General features: G+C 43.0%; 1 protein-coding gene across 1 annotated transcript in view; it reads right to left on the bottom strand.

Annotated features, from left to right (window-relative positions):
- Positions 1–2,668: 2,668 nt before the first annotated feature.
- The window catches only part of Nudt3 (nudix hydrolase 3), a 44,695-nt gene continuing 27,886 nt past the window's right edge, over positions 2,669–19,477 (bottom strand). Inside the window, exons 3-5 of the mRNA XM_048347933.1 lie at positions 7,456–7,500; positions 5,935–6,019; positions 2,669–3,374 (exon numbers count right to left, since the gene is read on the bottom strand). Coding sequence (XP_048203890.1) covers positions 3,196–3,374; positions 5,935–6,019; positions 7,456–7,500 — 309 coding nt within the window. The 3' untranslated portion in view covers positions 2,669–3,195. The remainder of the gene's footprint in view (positions 3,375–5,934; positions 6,020–7,455; positions 7,501–19,477) is intronic.

Raw genomic sequence — 19,477 nt, 5'->3', positions numbered from 1 at the left:
AGTCCAATACCTTCCTATTTCATGGAACTGCAGTGCCAGGCAGAGGGCAGAAATCCTGCCTGGCCACCAGCCTTGGGGCTTTCCACAGCCTCAGAGGGGCGACGACTCCTATGCGATCCAGCCAGTGGGTTCGCCAGGCACAGGGTATGACTCCTGCCCTACTCATGGCATATGGGCAGTGTATGTTTTCAGAAATAAACCAGTCAATTGCTACAAAAAGCAAGACTCCTGTTTCATGGCTGCACTGATTCTAGAAGACTACAGAAAATCTAATGTAGTTGAGTTCATAGTCCTTTTTCCCTTATACCACACAGACATCCTGGTCCCAAAAGATGTGATCTCGTGGATATTTTCCCAAGAACTGCAATTTATAAACAAAACAATAACATTTTTTGGAGACAGGGTCACACTATTATATAGTCCAGGCTGGCCTCAAACTCAAACTCTTCTCACTTTAGCCTCTCAAGGGCTAAGATAACAGGATAACAGGCATTACAGTGCAAAAAACAAAACTAAAAGAATTCATTATTGTTTGTTTTCTGTCCTGAGCATGGTAGACTAATGGATATTTCACTAACGAACAGAATCCAGGACATGCAAACTTTACTGTGAGCCTCAGTCCAGTATGGACTCTTCAGTAAGTGTCAATGGCACATTCCATATACAAGGTAGTTGTACGTTTTTGTTTCTCTCTCCTTTTTTTTTCCAGGCAGAAAAGAGTTTATTGGGGGGTGGTGGGAGAGCAAACTGTTGGCCCACATGACATGGAGGCCTGCAGAGACAGAGGGGAAGGATAAAGAGAAAAAGAGCCTTCCTTTGTTTCTTTTTATTTTCTTTGAGGAGTTAAAGGTTGTTGCAATGGTGGGTCTAACTAACCAACCACAAAACGATTCCAACCACACATCACTCACAATAGCCATCATGTTTACAGTGCCAGGATGGAAAAATACCAGTCCGGCTCATCAGCATCCTGGAGCTGCAGAGAACAGCACCAGACCCAGCAATGGCAGTGTTAGACAAAGCTTCCTTTTGTGGGTTCCGAAAGCATCAGCAGTCTCTCTAGGACGCATTCATCTCACTGAAAAGGATTATTTGGCACAGCTCACTTTCTTGACTCAAGATTCCAACAATCAGAACTGCACTTTTAAGGAGTGGCAAATTGTAACACCAGCTCAGTCAAAGCATCATCAGATCACTGAAGAACTGCCTAGTTACTCAACTATCAGTTGCTTTATCAGAAAAACTCAGTTTTCTTGCAAAGTACATTCTACCCCTAACACAAAGGTAGAATTGATCTGGAAGAATGTAGGGCTTTTTGGGTTCCACTCGGTGTTTACATGTATTTTATGTTCCGCTATTTATATGGGCAGGCCTTTACAATGCTCTAAGTGAGGCAATGAGAAGCAGTGTGTTTATTTTAAACAGGATGCATGAACAGCAAGCTGGCATTTTGGTCTGAAATCCCATGGTGCTGTTTCTATCTACTGAACCCTGCTCTGGACAGACTTCCCTTCCCAGAGATAAGGTGGCATCCTAGGAAAACTGCCATACCACTTTTTTTGGCTGTGGGTTTTAATAATGGGAGGGAGGATGCAAACTGAACACAGGCAGCAAAATTTAAAGTTCACTAACATATGTATCCTGAAACGCGGAACACTAAATGACGCAGTCTACCAGATATGTACATTTTTTCCCCAGTGGGAGGGAAGAGCAAAAGCTTTTCAAAGTTTGTGCATTTATTAAAATTCTTAAAGAGAACTACGATTTTAACTTCACATCTTGGCTGCGTTTCAACAAAGGAGATGCTATTGAGACTGACAATCTCCTATGCTAAGCCAGGGTTCCATCAGGGTCCACCTCCCTTCTTAGCCTCCCTCCCCAATCAAGACCATTTACTTCCCAACCAAGCAAACAGGGCTAGCACAAAACCAGCATCACTGCAGCAAGTGAAAGCATTATGTAGCCACTGTAGGAAACAACTGCACAGCCTCCAAAAAGTTGCCTTTCACATCCCAGCAGAGATCAGGTGGACATTTCTGCACACACTCCACAGTGGAACCACAGCGCTGCAACACTATGGAGACAAGCATTTTCCACATGGCCCCCAGCATGGGGATGGATGGGACAGGGGTGCTTCAAAGCACAGGGCGGTCGATATCCGGGTCAGCATGGTGTAAGGCATACATGGATACAAGAGGCTGTTGTCACCAAGAAGTAGCGTTATGGGTAAGATTTCTAACAGGCAGGACAGGAACGTGCTTGATGCTCCAGTTTTTGAGACAGTAATCACAAGAATCCAGTTCAATCCCTATTGTGAACACATAGGGCAGAATTCAGTTTCTATCACTGCTTCTCTGGATCTGGGCTGAGGCCATTTGCTCCTGGCTTGGTAATGGGAAAGAAAATAGGTTTCTTCCTGCTCCTTTCTTAGCATGAAAACATAGCTTAGAAAACAGAAGGCCTTGAGTTCTGGGAGCATTCCGAGGGTAGCCAAACGATTCTTGTATTCTATGGAACTATAGTCCATGACAAGGGAATAGGGAACAAACGAGGGAACTTGCTTAAGTGCTACATCAAAAACAAGCATGTAAATTAACTGGAAAGATCTCCATGACAGAAATGTTCTTAGTTATAAACAAAACAAAAAAAAACTTGAAAAATTAAACGCTAAATTCCTCTAAGTCATTTATTTACATATTATATGTCCAGAATATAATGTGTAGATAAATGTATCCTGTCAAGTAAGTGACCAATCTACTGAACTGAATAGCACACTGTAGAACAAATCCTTGAAAAATTTCATCTTACATTGGTATCTTTTAATAAAAAAAAAATTAAAAATCAGAGAAAATGTCTGGTTAGGGCTGGGATGAGACCAACAGGAATACTTCAGAACCCAGGGTAGGGAAAACCATCTGCCTCTCTTCAGAGGGGAGGAGGGGTGAGAAAAGGGAGGGGCAGTTCATGCACTAAAGTACTTACATATTACATCCCCAGCCCCCACCCTCAAGAGAAAGAAGAAAAGCCCATCACGTAACACCAAACAGCAACATTATCAATATGCCCCTCTCTGCGGCCCATCATGCCTTTTTGAAAGAGGAGGTCTGTGAAGAGAGGCGAGGAGAGCCAGGGTGAAAGGGAAGATCTGCACTTCAGTCTAGTTTCCAATTTCCATCTCTGACAGGAAGTCTTCAGTCATCTGATGCCTGGCATCGAGCTCTGAGTGGAAACTGAGTATGTGGGGGCCACCACTGGGGTGCCATTGTTGGCGGAGTAGCCTTGCCTCAACGTCTCAAAGTACGATGCCTGCACAGGTTTGTGATACTGCAGCACTTTTACGGCATCTTCTATTTTAAACCATTCCCGCTTCCTTCCTGTGGAGGCAGAGAGAAAGAAACTAGTACAAGAAATGAGGACAATATTAACACAATGATTCTCAATACTTTAAAAATACTTATTTTAGGGGCTGGGGATATGGCCTAGTGGCAAGAGTGCCTGCCTCATATACATGAGGCCCTGGGTTCGATTCCCCAGCACCACATATACAGAAAATGGCCAGAAAGGGCGCTGTGGCTCAAGTGGCAGAGTGCTAGCCTTGAGCAAGAAGAAGCCAGGGACAGTGCTCAGGCCCTGAGTCCAGTCCCCAGGACTGGCCAAAAAAAAAAAAAAAAAAAAAAAAATACTTATTTTACAGAACTTTCCCCTTACTTTCTTCTCTTATAAAAGCAGTGTGCTCTAAAAGTGGAAATCTTCTGTAGAGAGCCCTGAGACGAAGTGTGGTGCAGCTACCCCAAAGGGAACTGCGGCCAGTGCTTTGCTCTTCTCGCTCTGTGTGCCCTCTGCCTCCCTTGCCTTTGCCTTGCATAGGAAACCCAGCTTCCCATTCCCTGTGAAAATTTACAAGTATCAGCCACCAGTGAATTACTAGGATGGTTGGTTTTTAATACTCATTCTTTTTTTTTTTTTTTTCCTCAGGGCCTGAGCACTGTCCATGGCTTCTTTTTGCTCAAGGCTAGCACTTGGCCACTTGAGCCACAGTGCCACTTCTGGCCTTTACTATATATGTGGTGCTGAGGAATCGAACCCACGGCTTCACGTATATGAGGCAAGCACTCTTGCCACTAGGCCATATTCCCAGCCCTTAATACTCATTCTTGTACTTAGAAAGTTGTGTTTTTTTTAAAAGCTGGACACTGGTGGCTCATGCCTGTAATCCTAATTACTCAGGAGGCTACGATCTGAGGATCCTGGTTCAAAGCCAGCCCAGGCAGAAAAGACCCCATGAGACTCTTATCTCCAATTAACCACTCAAAAACCAGAATTGGCACTGTGGCTCAAGTGGAAGAGCACTAGTCTTGAGCATAAAAAGGTTCAGAAATAGCACTTGGGCCCTGAGTTCAAGTCCCGCAATCGACAAAACAAAACAAAACACACTTTAAACTGGAAGCTAGTGGATCAATGTCTATAATTCTGGGATATCTCAGGACTCATGTCCAAAGCCAGCTTGGAAAGAAAAGTTCTCCAAATAATCATCAAAAATGCCAGACTACAGGTATGGCTCAAGTACAGTGTTGACTGTGGATAAAAAAAATCCAAGTGAGGGCTGGGAAGGTGGCTTAGTGGTAGAGTGCTTGCCTAGCATGCATGAAGCCCTGGGTTTGATCTCTCAGTACCACAAAAACATAAAAAGCCCAAAGTGGTGCTATAGCTCAAGTGTAGAGTGCTAGCCCTTAAGTACAGAGAGGCTCAGAGACAGAGTCCAGGCCCTGAGTTCAGGCCCCAGGATTGGCAAAAAAAAAAAAAAAAAAAAAACCCAATGAGAACACTAAGTCCCTAAATTCAAGACCTAATACTGGTATGCACACATACACCTCCCCGCCGCCCCCGCCCCCCGCTTGATAGATAAACATAAAAAAGAAAAATATCTCAACACAATCATTCATTTTCTTTTTTTGTGCCAATTCTGGGGCTTGGTCTGGGTAGTACTGCTTTGCTGTTTTATTCAGCCACACCTCCACTTATGGCTTTTCAGTGGCTAAATGGAGTTAAGAGTCTCACAGACTTTCTTGCTTGGGCTGGCTTCAAACCTTGCCTCTCAGATCTGTTTCCTGAGTAGCTAGCTAGGATCACAGGCATGAGCCACTGGCTTCCCTTTTTTTTCCTTTCCCCCTTTTTTTTTTGGAGACAGTCTACTTAGTTGCCCTGGCTGGCCTTGAACTTGGATCCTTCTATATCAACCCCCCAAGCAGCTAGGATTATAGGATCACACACTCATCTTCTACTTCCTATTTTATGTAGCCCTAATTAGCACATATAGACCTTAATTCTATCCTCTGCTTCCCCCGCCCCCCCCCCCCCCCGGCAGTTGTGGGGCTTGAACTCATGGTCTGGGCGCTGTCTCTGAGCTTTTACTTAAGTCCAGCACTCTACCATTTTGAGCAACAGCTCCACTTTCGGTTTTCGGGTGGCTATAATTGGAGATATGAGTCTCATGGACTTTCCTGCCCAGGATAGCTTTGAACCACAATCCTCAGCTCTCAGCCTCCTGAATAGATAGGATTGTAGGCATAAATAAGGCTTTCATCAATATTATTTAAGTACTTTCCCAGGGTGTGTCACTATAACTTTGGTGTTTAACACTTCTCTAACATTCCTTAACATTCTACCAATGGCAGAGTGCTTGCCTAGGCCCCAAGTTCAAACCCCAAGACCAGCATAAAAAACAAAAACAAAGAAGATATGGGGACTTACGCATGTAATCGGACCCAATTTCAACTTCCTTTTAGACATTTCAAAATATTTCAAGTTCCAAATGTATGTCATTGTTTTATCACACATGACCATCTATTACTTCTCTTCTCAGGCCCTTATTTTTGGTTCTGGCAATGCCCTCTGGTGAGGCAATGGCTGGTTATAAGAGCTACTCAGACTTACCAATGTTAACTGAGTCTTCCCAGTCTTCAAGCACCTCGGTAACAATGAGCACGTACACATATGTCCTGTGCTTCCTCTCCTGGTTCTGAAACGCAAAGAGAATGACAGAGGGAGAGCTTTTCCGTGGACAGCCTTGATTACTTTAGGAGACACATGGTACCTACATGTCCAGAGATGTGAAGCATAAAGACTCTACTTTTTTATTGGCTTATCTTAGCTACCTATTGGCCGGGGGCGGGGGGGGGGGGCTCACTTTACATTTCCACACTTACCTGCATTCCAATCAATTTCAACTCTCATCATACTCCTTTGTCCCTCCTGCTAAATCTTTTTACTTTACTACAACCATGGCCCTTAAAAAAGTCTACATTGAATGTAAAGCATACTCTTTGGCTAGATCTTGAAAGCAAGGCTTTACACTCACCTTGCCTACTCCTTCCCCTAACTGCACCTTCACAGAAGTGCCATTACTTTTTTTTGGCCTTCTGGGGGCTTGAGCCTTTAACGCCTGAGCACTGTCCCTGGCTTCTTTTTTGCTCAAGGCTAGGCTAGCACTCTATCTCTCTTTTTTGTTTTTGTTTTTGTTTTTTTGGCCAGTCCTGGGGCTTGGACTCAGGGCCTGAGCACTGTCCCTGGCTTCTTTTTGCTCAAGGCTAGCACTCTGCCACTTGAGCCACAGCACCACTTCTGGCCGTTTTCTGTATATGTGGTACTGGGGAATTGAACCCAGGGCCTCATGTATACGAGGCAGGCACTCTTGCCACTAGGCCATATTCCCAGCCCTAGCACTCTATCTCTTGAACCACAGTACCACTTCTGGCCTTTTCTGTTTATGTGGTGATGAGGAACTGGACCCAGGGCTTCATGCACTCTAAGTAAGCACTCTACCAATAAGCCACATTCCCAGCCGAGTGCTGTTTTAAGGAAAATTCACTGTATGAATTTAACTAGATATGACGCTAGGCAGAGAGGACAGGAGGGGATGCTATGGAGGCTTCAGCTTTAGTGGTCCCATGATACACACAGGTGAGTACTACACATCTCCCTTCTACTTACCCTGCCCCATTTGTACCCAAATGTCTCACTTCTTCTCACCTTCTTTCAAACCTCTGCCATGCCTACTCAGCTTTCCTTCCTCACTAGTAACTACTTAGTAACCTTCTATTTTTCTTCTTTTATCTATACCTTTCCTTCCACTATGACAGGAGGAAAATGGTAGGAATAGGTTTTGTGTTATTTTTAAAGCCAAAAACTTGGGCTGGCAATGTGGCTTAGCAGTCCAGTGCTTGCCTAGCAAGCACAAAGTCCTGAAAAAGCCAGAAGTGGTGCTGTGGCTCAAGAGGTAGAGTGCTAGCATTGAGCAAAAAGAAGCCAGGGACAGTGCTCAGGCCCCAAGTCCAAGCCCCAGGACTGATAAAACAAGACAAAAACTTTTAAAAATTCCTATTTGGGACAAAAATATGATTTCCTTCCTAGATTAGGACTAGGTAGCCATTTCTCCAAATATATTAACAGACTTACCTCAAAAACTCCAACTAATCTTCCCAATGTCCCTTTTACTCCAGCCTGAAAGAGGAAAAAGAAAAATTAACATACTGACATTGTTAAGGTGCTGGTTTCATTCTGAGTCATCTTGAGCAGCCTTATAAAACAAGAGATAAAAAAAACAAAAGTTAGGGCTGGGAATATGGCCTAGTGGCAAGAGTGCTTGACTCGTATACATGAAGCCCTGGGTTCGATTCCCCAGCACCACATATATAGAAAACGGCCAGAAGTGGCGCTGTGGCTCAAGTGGCAGAATGCTAGCCTTGAGCAAAGAGAAGCCAGGGGTAGTGCTCAGGTCCTGAGTCCAAGGCCCAGGACTGGCCCCCCAAAAAAAGTTAGAAGGATATAATGATATACACATAATCTCAGCTACTCAGGAGGTAGAAAGAGCTGGAGGATTATAGTTCTAGACCAACCTGGCAAGAAGTTAGTAGAACCCCATATCAATCATCTCAAGTATGGTGGCGTACATCTATCATCCTAACTATGTGGGAGACATAAGTAGGTGAATGGCAGTCCAGGTAGGCCTAAGGGCAAACAGTATGATATCCTATCAACAGCTGGTGGCATGGCTCAAGGGGCAGAGCACCTGCCTAGAGTTCAAAACCAAGTACTGCCCCAAACCATCAACCAACCAACAAGAGGACACACACAGTTTGGCAGACCCAGGACTATGGTCATACAAAGATTTCCTGCAAGTCACATCCAGACTGGTGATGGCAGTGCGCACACTGGGGAGGAGTCTCTCTCCCAGCAGTCCTAGTCTCTCTTCCCACAAAAAGATGGCCAAACAGATCAAGGTGACCAATCAAGGCCAATGAAGGCGTGCCTAAGATATTTTGAAATATTCATTGTTCCATGAATTCATTCATACAACAAATCTACATTGAAGGTCTAACTTGAGACAGAAAACAGTGCTGGGGCCAGAGGTACAGAAGTATACGTGTGAGATGCAAGGCCCATAGAATGAGATCCTTGGCTAACTTGTTTGGCTCTAAGAGGTCAGGGGTCAGCAGCCTGTAGGACCTTAGCAAAGCCTAAGTCAACAAAACACCCTACTGTGACATGTCATAACAGAGTAAAATGATGGATAGTGCAGAGGGCAAGGCAACTTCAGTGGCTACTTAGAACTTCTTAATACCAACCTTTGTCTTCCACTGCCCTTCCTTAATTTTTAGATCTGTGCCTTCCTGATGCACAGATTAACCTATTCTAATACACAAGTTTTCAAGTATAGCCAGGATATGTTTCTTTCCTCCCTCCCTCCCTTTTTTCATTAATAGTAGGGCTTGAACTTGGGGCCTAGGTGCTATCCCTGAGTTCTTTTGCTCAAGGCTAGCACTTTCCCACTTTGAGCTACAGTACCACTTTAAGTTTTCTGGTAGTTAATTGAAGAAGAGTCTCATGGGCTTTCCTGCCTGGGCTGACTTTAAACTGTGATCCTCATCTCTCAGCCCTGAGTAGCTAGGATTACAGGTGTGAGCCACTAATGCCTGGTGAGGTTATCTCTCATTTCTACAAGCCCTTTCCACATACTCCTATGTCTACTATATGTGCTTCTGTTTTCATGATCTTTCCCCGCTCAGTACTCAGGCCTTGAGCTCTTGCTCAAGACTGATGCCCTAGCTACCAGACCGTATCTCCAGTCCCACTTTTTACTGGTTATTGTGAAGATGGACTCTCAGACTTCTGTCTATGCTGGCTTTGAGTAGAAATCCTCCAAGTCCTAGCATCCATTAGCATGCATGAAGCCCTGGGTTCCACTCCTCAGTACCACATAAACAGAAAAAGCTGGGAATGGCATTGTGGCTCAAGTGGTAGCTTTAAGCAAAAAGAAGCCAGGGACGGTGTGCAGGCCTTGAGTTAAATCCCAGAACTTGCAAAAAAACTATAAAAAGGAAAAACCTTCTAAATACAGTAGGTAATCAGTAAGTATAGAATGAACAGCATTTTAAATAAGTATTCTGAAATATTTAAGAGATAGTTAATAATAGAAACAATAGAAGCTGATAATAATGACTTAGGTTCTTAGATGACTTTATTTTATTTTATTTATTTATTTTTGCAAGTATTGGGACTGATTAAAGTCATAAGGACTTTTCTGCCCAGGTTGGCTCAGAGCTGCAATCCTCAGATCTGTCTCCTGAGTAGCTAGGATTATTGGTGTGAGCTACTGGCACCTGGCTTGAATTCTTACTAATTATCTGTCAAGGAATTTTATTCCTCATTCTTGCCAAGGTACCTGCTTTCTTTACTATTTTGTAGCCATCTACCATCTTGCCCCTTCAACACAGGAGTCTGATTCCATGTAGCCCAGCATGTTTTGCACCATCACCTCTTAACATGGGTCATTCATGCACCTGCCACTGCCTCCCCTGGCCAGGCCTGGAATGAGAGCTATCTGAGTAGGTGAGCCTGACAAAAGCATGAGACATCTGAAAAATAAACTACAAAAGACAAAATGAACAGGAGCATGGCTCAAGTGCTAGACTCAAACTTATCTACCAAGCCTGGAGACTGACAGTTCAATTCCTAGTAACTACACTCTTCCTCAAAAAAGCAGATAAACATTTCTAGCAGCTGTATTTATTTATTTTTGGCTTTACTAAGGTTTGAAATCAGGACCTGTGCTTCTTACACAGATCCTCTACTACGTGAGCCACACTCCCAGCTCTCAATTGCTTTAGTTATTTTTCAGATAACCGGTAGTTTTGTTTTGTTTTTGCCTTAGGGCTGGTCTTGGCCCTTCTATCTTTGTCTCCCTTGCAGCTTCAATTAAACTTAGTTGAGTTAATTAAGATTGTTTATTAATTAATTAAGATTTGTCTTGCCAATGAACTTTTTAGCTAGGATGACCTTGAACCTCGATCTTTTCCATCTCTGCCTCCTGAGAGGCATGTACAACAACTAGTTTTAAAATTTTGGGTTTTAGCTTCAGTGAGAAAGTTTGGCCCTTTCTGCCTATCTCTCATTCACACAGCACAAGGCACCACCCTGGAAGCAGAGCTAAGCCCCATCCCAGACAGCAAACCTTCTGATGATTTTCGGTTTCTCAGTTTCTAGAACTGAGAGAAACACATTTCTGCAGTACATAGTTTGTTTTATTTTTTAAATTGGGGTTTCGTTTTTGTCTTAGGAAGAAATACTCTTAAAGAGGATTTTAGAGTTGAGGGGAAGCTCAGTGCTTGCCTTGCATGAATTAGGGTCTGGGTTTAATTCCCGGCTTCTACAAAACAAGTAATTCAGGTTACTCTTTTCTGATAAAAAAGAAGATTCCTAATAAGGCAAGTACTCCTTTAAACTGTCTTGTTTTTTTTTGTTTTTTGTTTTTTGTTTTTTTTTACAATTCTCCTGGACCCAGAGTCCAGCTTTCATCTCCTCACTCTGTCACCAGCAACCTGAGAGGAAGTTATTTTTATCTCTCATATGATTCGTGCATGCAGCTCAGGATCCCATCTGACAGATGGCTCAGACACTTGCTGATAAAGATTTAGTTCACAGTACATTAAGTTTAGTACAGTCAGGGTGCTGGCATAAACCTGTTTTTCTCAAATCATAGGGAAACACCTATAAGTTCAACCAAATGGATGGAATGCTTTCCTGAACATCAAAGGATACAGTATCTGCCAGAAATTGTGGTACATGCCTGTAATCCCAGCACTCAGGAAGCTGAGGATCTCAGGTTTCAGCTCAACCTAGGTTGTAACACAGTAAGAGACTGCCTCAAAACAAACAGAAAAACTACCCAAACAACAAAATATGCAATCTTAATTCTAATACTTTAACCTAGTTAACAAAAATAAGCAACTGTCTGTTTTATTTTGGTTTTGGTAGTACTGGGGTTTGAACTCAGGGTTCTGAGCTTGCTAGGTGGGTACTCTATCACTTAAGCCAAAATCCAAGCCCATTTTTTAAATAATAATTTTATTGTTATTGTTAAGGTGTACGGAAGGGGTACCATTTCATACTCTTACTTTCTTTTTTTCTTTTTAATTTGCCAGTCCTGAGTCTTGAACTCAAGGTCTGGGCCTGTCCTTGAGCTTCTTTTGCTCAAGGCTAGCACTCTATAACTTGAACCACAGCGCCACTTCCAGCCCTTTCTGTTTATGTGGTACTGAGGAATAGAACCCAGGGCTTCATGCATGCTAGGCAAGCATATGACTACTAAGCCATATTCTTAGCCTCTGACTACTTTTCAAGTGAAAAAAGCATGAACATCTGTGTCCTCAGAGGAGGGGGTTATTACTAAGGCCAAAACACTTGTCTAAAAGGGCTGGACTGATGATGGGGGTGACCTCAGTGATGTTATCTTTTCCTGGGCAGGAGTCCTTAAGGAGCTCAGGAGAGGCACTAAAGGGAGTGGGCCTAAAGCAATTTAACACAAAAAACCCTGGCTTTGATGTTCAATTCAGATATTCAGTTTGGACCAGTGAATCGTCACTTTCCTTTTTTCTTCTGGTAGTACTAAGGTTTTTCAACTCAGTGCCTCAAACTTGGTAGGCAAATGATCTACCACTTAAGTCATGCTTCTAGCTTTTTCTTGCTTTGGTTATTTTTAGAGAAAGTCTTAGACTTTTTGTATGAAGCTAGGCTCAGATTACAATCCTCCTACCTATGCGTCTCACACAGTTGGGATTACAGCCATATGGCTTAGTTTATTTGTTCAGATGGGGTCTCATTTAACTTTTTGCCCAGGTTGGTCTTGAAGCCCAGTTCTTGTAATCCATCTCAGCCTCCCAAGTAGCTGAGGTTACAGTCAGCTTTAGTAAGCCACTGTATCCCTCCTCCCCGCCCCCTTTTTTTTAAAATATGAGTTTCTTTCCATGTAGCCCAGACTGTCCTTGAACTCAAGATCCTCAAGTGATCACAGGTATGTCCCACACTTGGCACTGGACCATCACCTTCTGAAAGGGTTTTGTTCCATCTATGGTAGGCATTTTGATCGACACAGATAGTTTTATATGCAGGCATTTTCTGCCTTCTTGCTATCAGGAGTATCCAGATTCTGTTCAGGTGCAAGCTTGACACACATTGAGAAGGCATGCCTAAGCAAGCATGGGGAGTCCAACTGCCCTCAGCACCGATGGGCTCAGAGTGACCAGCTCTGCTAGTGGCTCCTGGGAGAATGTCTCGTGGATGGTAAGAAAGATTTCCCACCATGATAAAGGAAGCCCTCACTTGCTGGTCAGGTGGGGCACGCACTGATCAGTCCTTCTGTGATTGTAAGGGGAAGTTGTAAAAAGACAAAGCGAGGGCTGGGAATGTGGATTAGTGGTAGAGTGCTTGGGTAGCATGCATGAAGCCCTGGATTCAACTCAGTACCACATACACAGAAAAAGCTGGAAGTGGCATTGTGGCTCAAGTGATAGAGCACTAGCCTTGAGCACAAAGAGGCCTGGAGTTCAAGCCCTTGGACGGGGGAGTAGGGGGAGGGAGAAGGAGAGAAAAAAGACAAAGGGTGAACAACTGCAATAGTGGAACTCACTAGACAGTATGTTAAAATGAACTATACAACTTTTAGGTAGGGATGGGAGGGAAAAACTGTGAGTGAGGGAAGGGGTAACATTGTCCAAAAAGAATTGTATTCACAAGCTGGGTGGGCACTGGGAGCTGACACCTATAATCCTTGCTACTCAGGAGGCTGAGACCTGAGGATCACAGTTCAAGGCCAGCAGAGGAAAGAAAGTCTATCAGACTCTTAGCTCCAATTAACTACCAGAAAAATGAAAGTGGAGCTGTGGCTCAAAGTGGCAGAGTGCTAGCCTTGAGCAAAAAGAAACCAGGGACAGTGCTCAGGCCCTGAGTTCAAGACCCAGGACTGGCAAAAAAAAAAAAAGCCAGAAATGGAGCTGTGGGGGCGGAGGGGGGCAAGAGCCAGGCCCCAAGTTTAGGACTTGTGTTTGAAAACAACTTATGAAGTTTTATTATTCTAAATCGATGTCTATTAAATTAGTTAAGCTTAAGTGTAAACAAGTTATACTTACTGTAGCAACAGAATTTTAGTGAGCCATGTGGAGTCTCTTCAAGAGGAGATAGAATCAGAGTCCATAAATTTACTTCCTGTGTAGCATGCTTGGCAAGGCACCTCCCACATGTAAACTCACTGAATTTCCCTCAGCCAGTCACTGAGGTGGCAGCTAAGGTGGACTTGTCTGAATCAAGTGGCTTCCAGTAGCTTAAGGACTATGGAATTTCCAGAGGCAAGGGTAAGTATTTGTAGAAGCCACTGTGAATTGTGCAAAGCAAGCTGTGAATATACTTCCTAATGACTAAAAATCCTTTCCTGGAATGTGGGGTTGGCTGGGAAAGCAAACACAACTGTTTTGGAAGACTCTTCTGGACTCAATTCATTTAGCAGAGGTGATTGGCTCCTATCCCAGTAACTCAACCTTTATTCAATAAGGTTCCAACAAAAACTAGCTCAAATACAGTTAAGTACTACAGGGTAGATTCTAATCTCTACACTTAGCCACTGAATTAACTATTCATCAATGGGTAGCATTCATTATAACAGATACATCAAGTAAAACGATATATTATCTTTTATTCTAACTGAAAAAATATCTGAAAGGTAATTCAGTGGTAGTTTACACTGTAACTGTGCTAACAAGCACCGTACCTTTTTTTTTTTGGCCAGTCCTGCGCCTTGGACTCAGGGCCTGAGCACTGTCCCTGGCATCCTTTTGCTCAAGGCTAGCACTCTGCCACTTGAGCCACAGCACCACTTCTGGCCGTTTTCTGTATATGTGGTGCTGGGGAATCGAACCCAGGGCCTCATGTATACGAGGCAAGCTCTCTTGCCACTAGGCCATATCCCCAGCCCCACGGTACCTTTAAGTTAGACTGTCTTAGTAAGTTTAAAAGCCCAATTCTTTGGGGGTAAAGAGTGATTTAAAAAAAATTACTAGCATCTAAGTTAATCAACATAGAGCTGACTGAATTTATAAAAACCTGACCTACTTGTAACTGGGAAATCAGGGTATATTTATTGAAAGCAAGGTGACTCCTGCTTAATATCTCAGGTAATTATGTTGGAGGAGCAATAGGTCATTACTTTAAAAAGTTAAAAGAAGCAGAAGACAAAAAATGTTGACTATACATATTATTTCTTCCTTTTCTTTTCCCTAGGACTCTCTAAAATCAAGTAGAAGAAAAAAAAGAAAGAAAGATAAAATGGTGTCTTATAAAATGCTCAACAACTGCCAAGCACAGGTGGTTCACACCTGTAATCCTAGTTGCTCAGGGGGCTGAGATCTGAGAATCATGGTTCAAAGCCAGCCTGGGCAGGGAAGTCCATGAGACTCTTATCTTCAATAAACTGCCTTTGAAAAAAAAGCTGCAAATGGAGCTGTGGCTCAAATGATAGAGTGCTAACCTTGAGCAAAAGGAAGCCAGGGATAGTGCTCAGGCCCTGAGTTCAAGCCTCTGGACTGGCAAAAAATTAAAATTAAACACACACACACACACACACACACACACACACACACACACACACACACAATGAAACGAATGCCAGAGATATGGAAACAAAAGACTTTCTAAATTTGTTTTTTCTTTTTCTGATTCTGTATTTTTTACCTTATATACAATGTATTCACGTGCATATCTATGGGATGGCAGGGAGAAGGCATAGAATCTGAGGAAAAAGGGTGAAAAAGTTCAGCAGTAGAGCACATTGGCTGCACTGGACACTGATAAAAGTGAACTATACAACTTGTGGGTGGAGATTAGAGGGAGGGAGGGAGGGAATGGGAGAGAATGAGGAAACAGATGACACTGTATGAAAGGAAGTGTACTTATTATTTTACATATATAAATGTAACTCCTCTGTATATCACCTCTATAATAACAATAAGGTAAATTAAAAAAATAAACCATATTCACAATTTTAAAATGCAGTTAGTTAGGCGGGTAGGTATGAAAATAGAACAATGAAACCTCTTGAAATCGTATTGGGAAGAGGGAGTTGGGATAAGGGAGGACTGATGAAGGGACTGATAGAAACACACTGTACACATGCATGAAGATAGATATCATGATGAAATTTCCCTATGTATAGCCAGTGTATGCTAATAAAATATATGTAACTGGGAAATAACCCCCCCCCCTTTTTTTTCCCAAGTCCTGGGGCTTGAATTCTGGGACTGAGCACTCTCCCTGAGCTCCTTTTTAAGGTTCAAGGCTAGTGCTCTACCACTTGAGCCACAGCACCACTTCTGGCTTTTTCTGAGCATTTTATTGGGGATGAAGAGTCTCATTAACTTTCCCGTCTGGGCTGGCTTCGAACTGCAATCTTTTTTTTTTTTTTTTGGCCAGTCCTGGGCCTTGGACTCAGGGCCTGAGCATTGTCCCTGGCTTCTTCCCGCTCAAGGCTAGCACTCTGCCACTTGAGCCACAGCGCCGCTTCTGGCCGTTTTCTGTATATGTGGTGCTGGGGAATCGAACCTAGGGACTCGTGTATCCGAGTCAGGCACTCTTGCCACTAGGCTATATCCCCAGCCCTCGAACTGCAATCTTTATATCTCAGCCTCCTGAGTAGTTAGGATTACAGATGTGATCTGTGGCATTACAGGGAAGGCTGCTACCACCACCGTGCAGTTCTCTGCAGCTACTTTGTGAAGTCTCAGACCTCCTTCAGTGTGCTGCTGTACTCATGACCTGTGCTTTCCCTTCATTCCAGCTAACTGAGCCCACAGCAGGAGCCTCACACAAATAGTTACTAATGAAGCCTGGTAGCCAAGCAACTAGGATCTGGCAGACAAAAGGACTCCCAGACCTCCAAAACAGCACTTTTCTACAAGTGTGCCTTGCCCCCAGGAATACTGTAGAAATGTGTGCAGGTGTTTTTGATATTCATGATGACGGTAGAAGGAGCAGGGCTGGCACACAAGAGGAAGGAACCAAGACCACTACAAGTCCTATACGAGAAAGGGTGCTTGGCTAAGAATGGTTCTGTAGGACTTTTTAAAGTCCTACCACACATTTATGTGTGGAAACCTGGTTATAATTCCTAAGCCTAGAACACAAGTATTTTTACTTTATGACACATTTACTAAAAAATGAGGTTTAGGATCTGATAAGGTAGAGAGCTTCTCAGATTTATCACCAAATACAGAAAGAGAAGCAGGGAATGTATGTGAATCCATCACATACCAAAATCCTTTTTTTTGCTTTGCCAGTCCTGGGGCTTGAACTCAGGGCCTGAGCACTGCCCTGGCTTCTTTTTGCTCAAGGCTAGCACTTTACCACTTGAGCCACAGTGCCACTTCTGGCTTTTTCTATATATGTGGTGCTGAGGAATCGAACCCAGGGCTTCATGTATACAAGGCAAGCACTCTACACTAGGCCATATTCCCAGTCCCCATAATCCTTGCTTATAGACAGAAGCCATACAATTATACTCCCCACCTAATTTTTAAGTTGTGTTTTCCAATTTATTACTTCTGTCTGAGAGTAATCCCAAACAGGCTAAAGAAGGAACCACTGTACCTAAGGTATGCCAAACTACAATCCGGGTTTACAAAGAAATGCTAAGTGATACCTCCTGATGGTAAAATTATTTCCCTTACTGTCATCTGTCTTTAACTTGAACCCAGATCTAACCCTTAATCCAATTCCATTATATTTATACCAGTAGAAAATATTGCACAGAAACCAAGGAATGCAACTGATCCCAGTACCTTTCAGTAAAGCAAAATTATGATTTCATAGTTAATATTTTCATTTCTTTCTTTCGTGGAGCTAGGGATCAAACCTAAGACCTTGTACATACTGGGCAAGCACTTTACACTGAGCAGCACCCCAACCCCATGTTACTTTTTGTTTGTTTTTGCCAGTCCTCAAACTTGAACTCTGGGCATAGGCCCTGAACTCCTTTTGCTCAAGGCTGGTACCTACTCTACCACTTTAGCTACAGTGCCATTTCTAGATTTTTCTGTGTTCCAATTGGAGATAGTCTTTCAGAGTTTCCTGCCCAGCTGGTTCGAACTACAATCCTCAGATCTCAGCCTCCAGAGTAGGTAGGATTACAGGTGTGAGTCACAGGCTCTGGCTCTACTTTTGTTTTTAAGGTTAAAATCTTATATTCAGGTGCCCGTGGTTCACGTCCACAATCCTAGCTACTCAGGAAACTGAGATCTGAGGATTGTGGTTCAAAGCCAGCCTGGGCAGGAAAGTCCATGAGACTCATCTCCAATTAACCACCAGAAAACTGGAAGTGGTGCTGTGGCTCAAGTGATAGAGCACTAGCCTTGAGCTGAAGAGCTTAGGGACAGCGCCCAGGCCCAGAGTTCAAGCTCCACGACTGACAAAACAAACAAACAAAAAAAGTTTTTGAAAGCCATTCTAACAGATATTCCTAGTCTAAGGTACCTATTTACTTAAACCAAAATGGTCACTAAACTCAAATTATGTAAGAATATGTGTCCTAAAGATGTATATGTTTTTTCATAAATGCAGCATCTACTAAAGTTTTCCAAAGTCAAATTGACCGAATCATTTAATCTCAATTCTCCTCAGGTAACTCTAGAAGCAATCATGGAAGTAACCACAGAACAGCCAGTTGCCATTTCCTGACAGTGTGGAGCAGAGAGGTGCTCCTCTGAGAAGAAAGAGGTGTCCCAGTGCTGGGGCCAGAGCTGAACTGCACTTGGCCAGGTGAGCAAGAGCAAAAGCTGAGCACAGGGAACACGCCAAGTCCTGCACTAGAGATTAGTGTCTATGCCAAGGTTTCCTTTCACCCCTCAACTGTAACTGAGAAGGCAGGCTCTTTCTCAGTCCTCAGCTGCCAGAAACAGGAGGTTCAATACTGATTTACTTGCAGGCCTGAAAGGTAACACCAGAGATTTGTGGGATTCATTCTGTCATCTAATGTAAAATTATCTCACACTAGCTTCCATTTTAAGTCATGTTATACTTTCTCTGCTCAAGAGAAATAAGAAAACTTTTAATTTCTTTTGCTGTATTTTTGTGCAGATGTTCTTTGTGTTCTTTCTTTCTTTTCTTTTTCTTTTTCCAGTCCTGGGGCTCGAACTCAGGGTCTGAGCACTGTCCCAGGCTTCTTTTTTGCTCAAGGCTAGCACTCTACCACTTGAGTCACAGTGCCACTTTGGGCTTTTTCTATATACGTGGTACTGAGGAGTCAAACCCAGGGCTTCATGTATACGAGGCAAGCACTCTACCACTAGGCCATATTCCCAGTCCCTGTGCTTTTTCTTAGAAGAGTACAATAAAGACATTACCTCAAACAAAAGCATTCATGTTAGGTGAACAATTTTTGTGTGTGATTTTTATAACCTAGTACTAAGTCCTTTTAAAAAAAGAAACTATCAACATAAGATGTCCTTTATCAAGAAGACTAACAATAACAAATGTTGGAGGGGATGTAGCCAAAAGGGAACCCTACTTCATTGTTGGTGGGAATGTAAACTGGTTCAGCCACTCTGTAAAGCGGTATGGAGATTCCTCAGAAGGCTAAACACAGAGCTTCCTTATGACCCAGCAGCCCCACTTTTGGGCATCTACCCAAAAAACTACAAATAAGAACACACTAAAGCCACCACCACAACAATGTTCATCGCAGCACAATTTGTCATAGCTAGAATTTGGAACCAACCCAGATGTCCCTCAGTAGACGAACGGATCAGGAAAATATGGTACATATACACAATGGAATTTTATGCCTCTATCAGAAAGAATGACATTGCCCCATTTGTAAGGAAATGGAAGGACTTGGAAAAAATTATACTAAGTGAAGTGAGCCAGACCCAAAGAAACATGGACTCTATGGTCTCCCTCATAGGGAATAATTAGCACAGGTTTAGGCTAGTCACAGCAGAGGATCACTACAGCCCAATAGCCCTTATGAACACATAAGTGAAATGAACTCCACGTTATGGAAACAACTGTTATATCACTGTTGTAATTACTTTCAACATGCAATGTGAAACCATAGCTTCTATTATTGATGATCCTCTTGTATCCCCTTCCTGTGGTTGTA

The sequence above is a fragment of the Perognathus longimembris genome, chromosome 6 (assembly GCF_023159225.1).
Source record: "Perognathus longimembris pacificus isolate PPM17 chromosome 6, ASM2315922v1, whole genome shotgun sequence".
In the NCBI taxonomy this organism is placed as follows: domain Eukaryota; kingdom Metazoa; phylum Chordata; class Mammalia; order Rodentia; family Heteromyidae; genus Perognathus; species Perognathus longimembris.
This window is presented reverse-complemented; position numbering and strand designations above follow the sequence as displayed.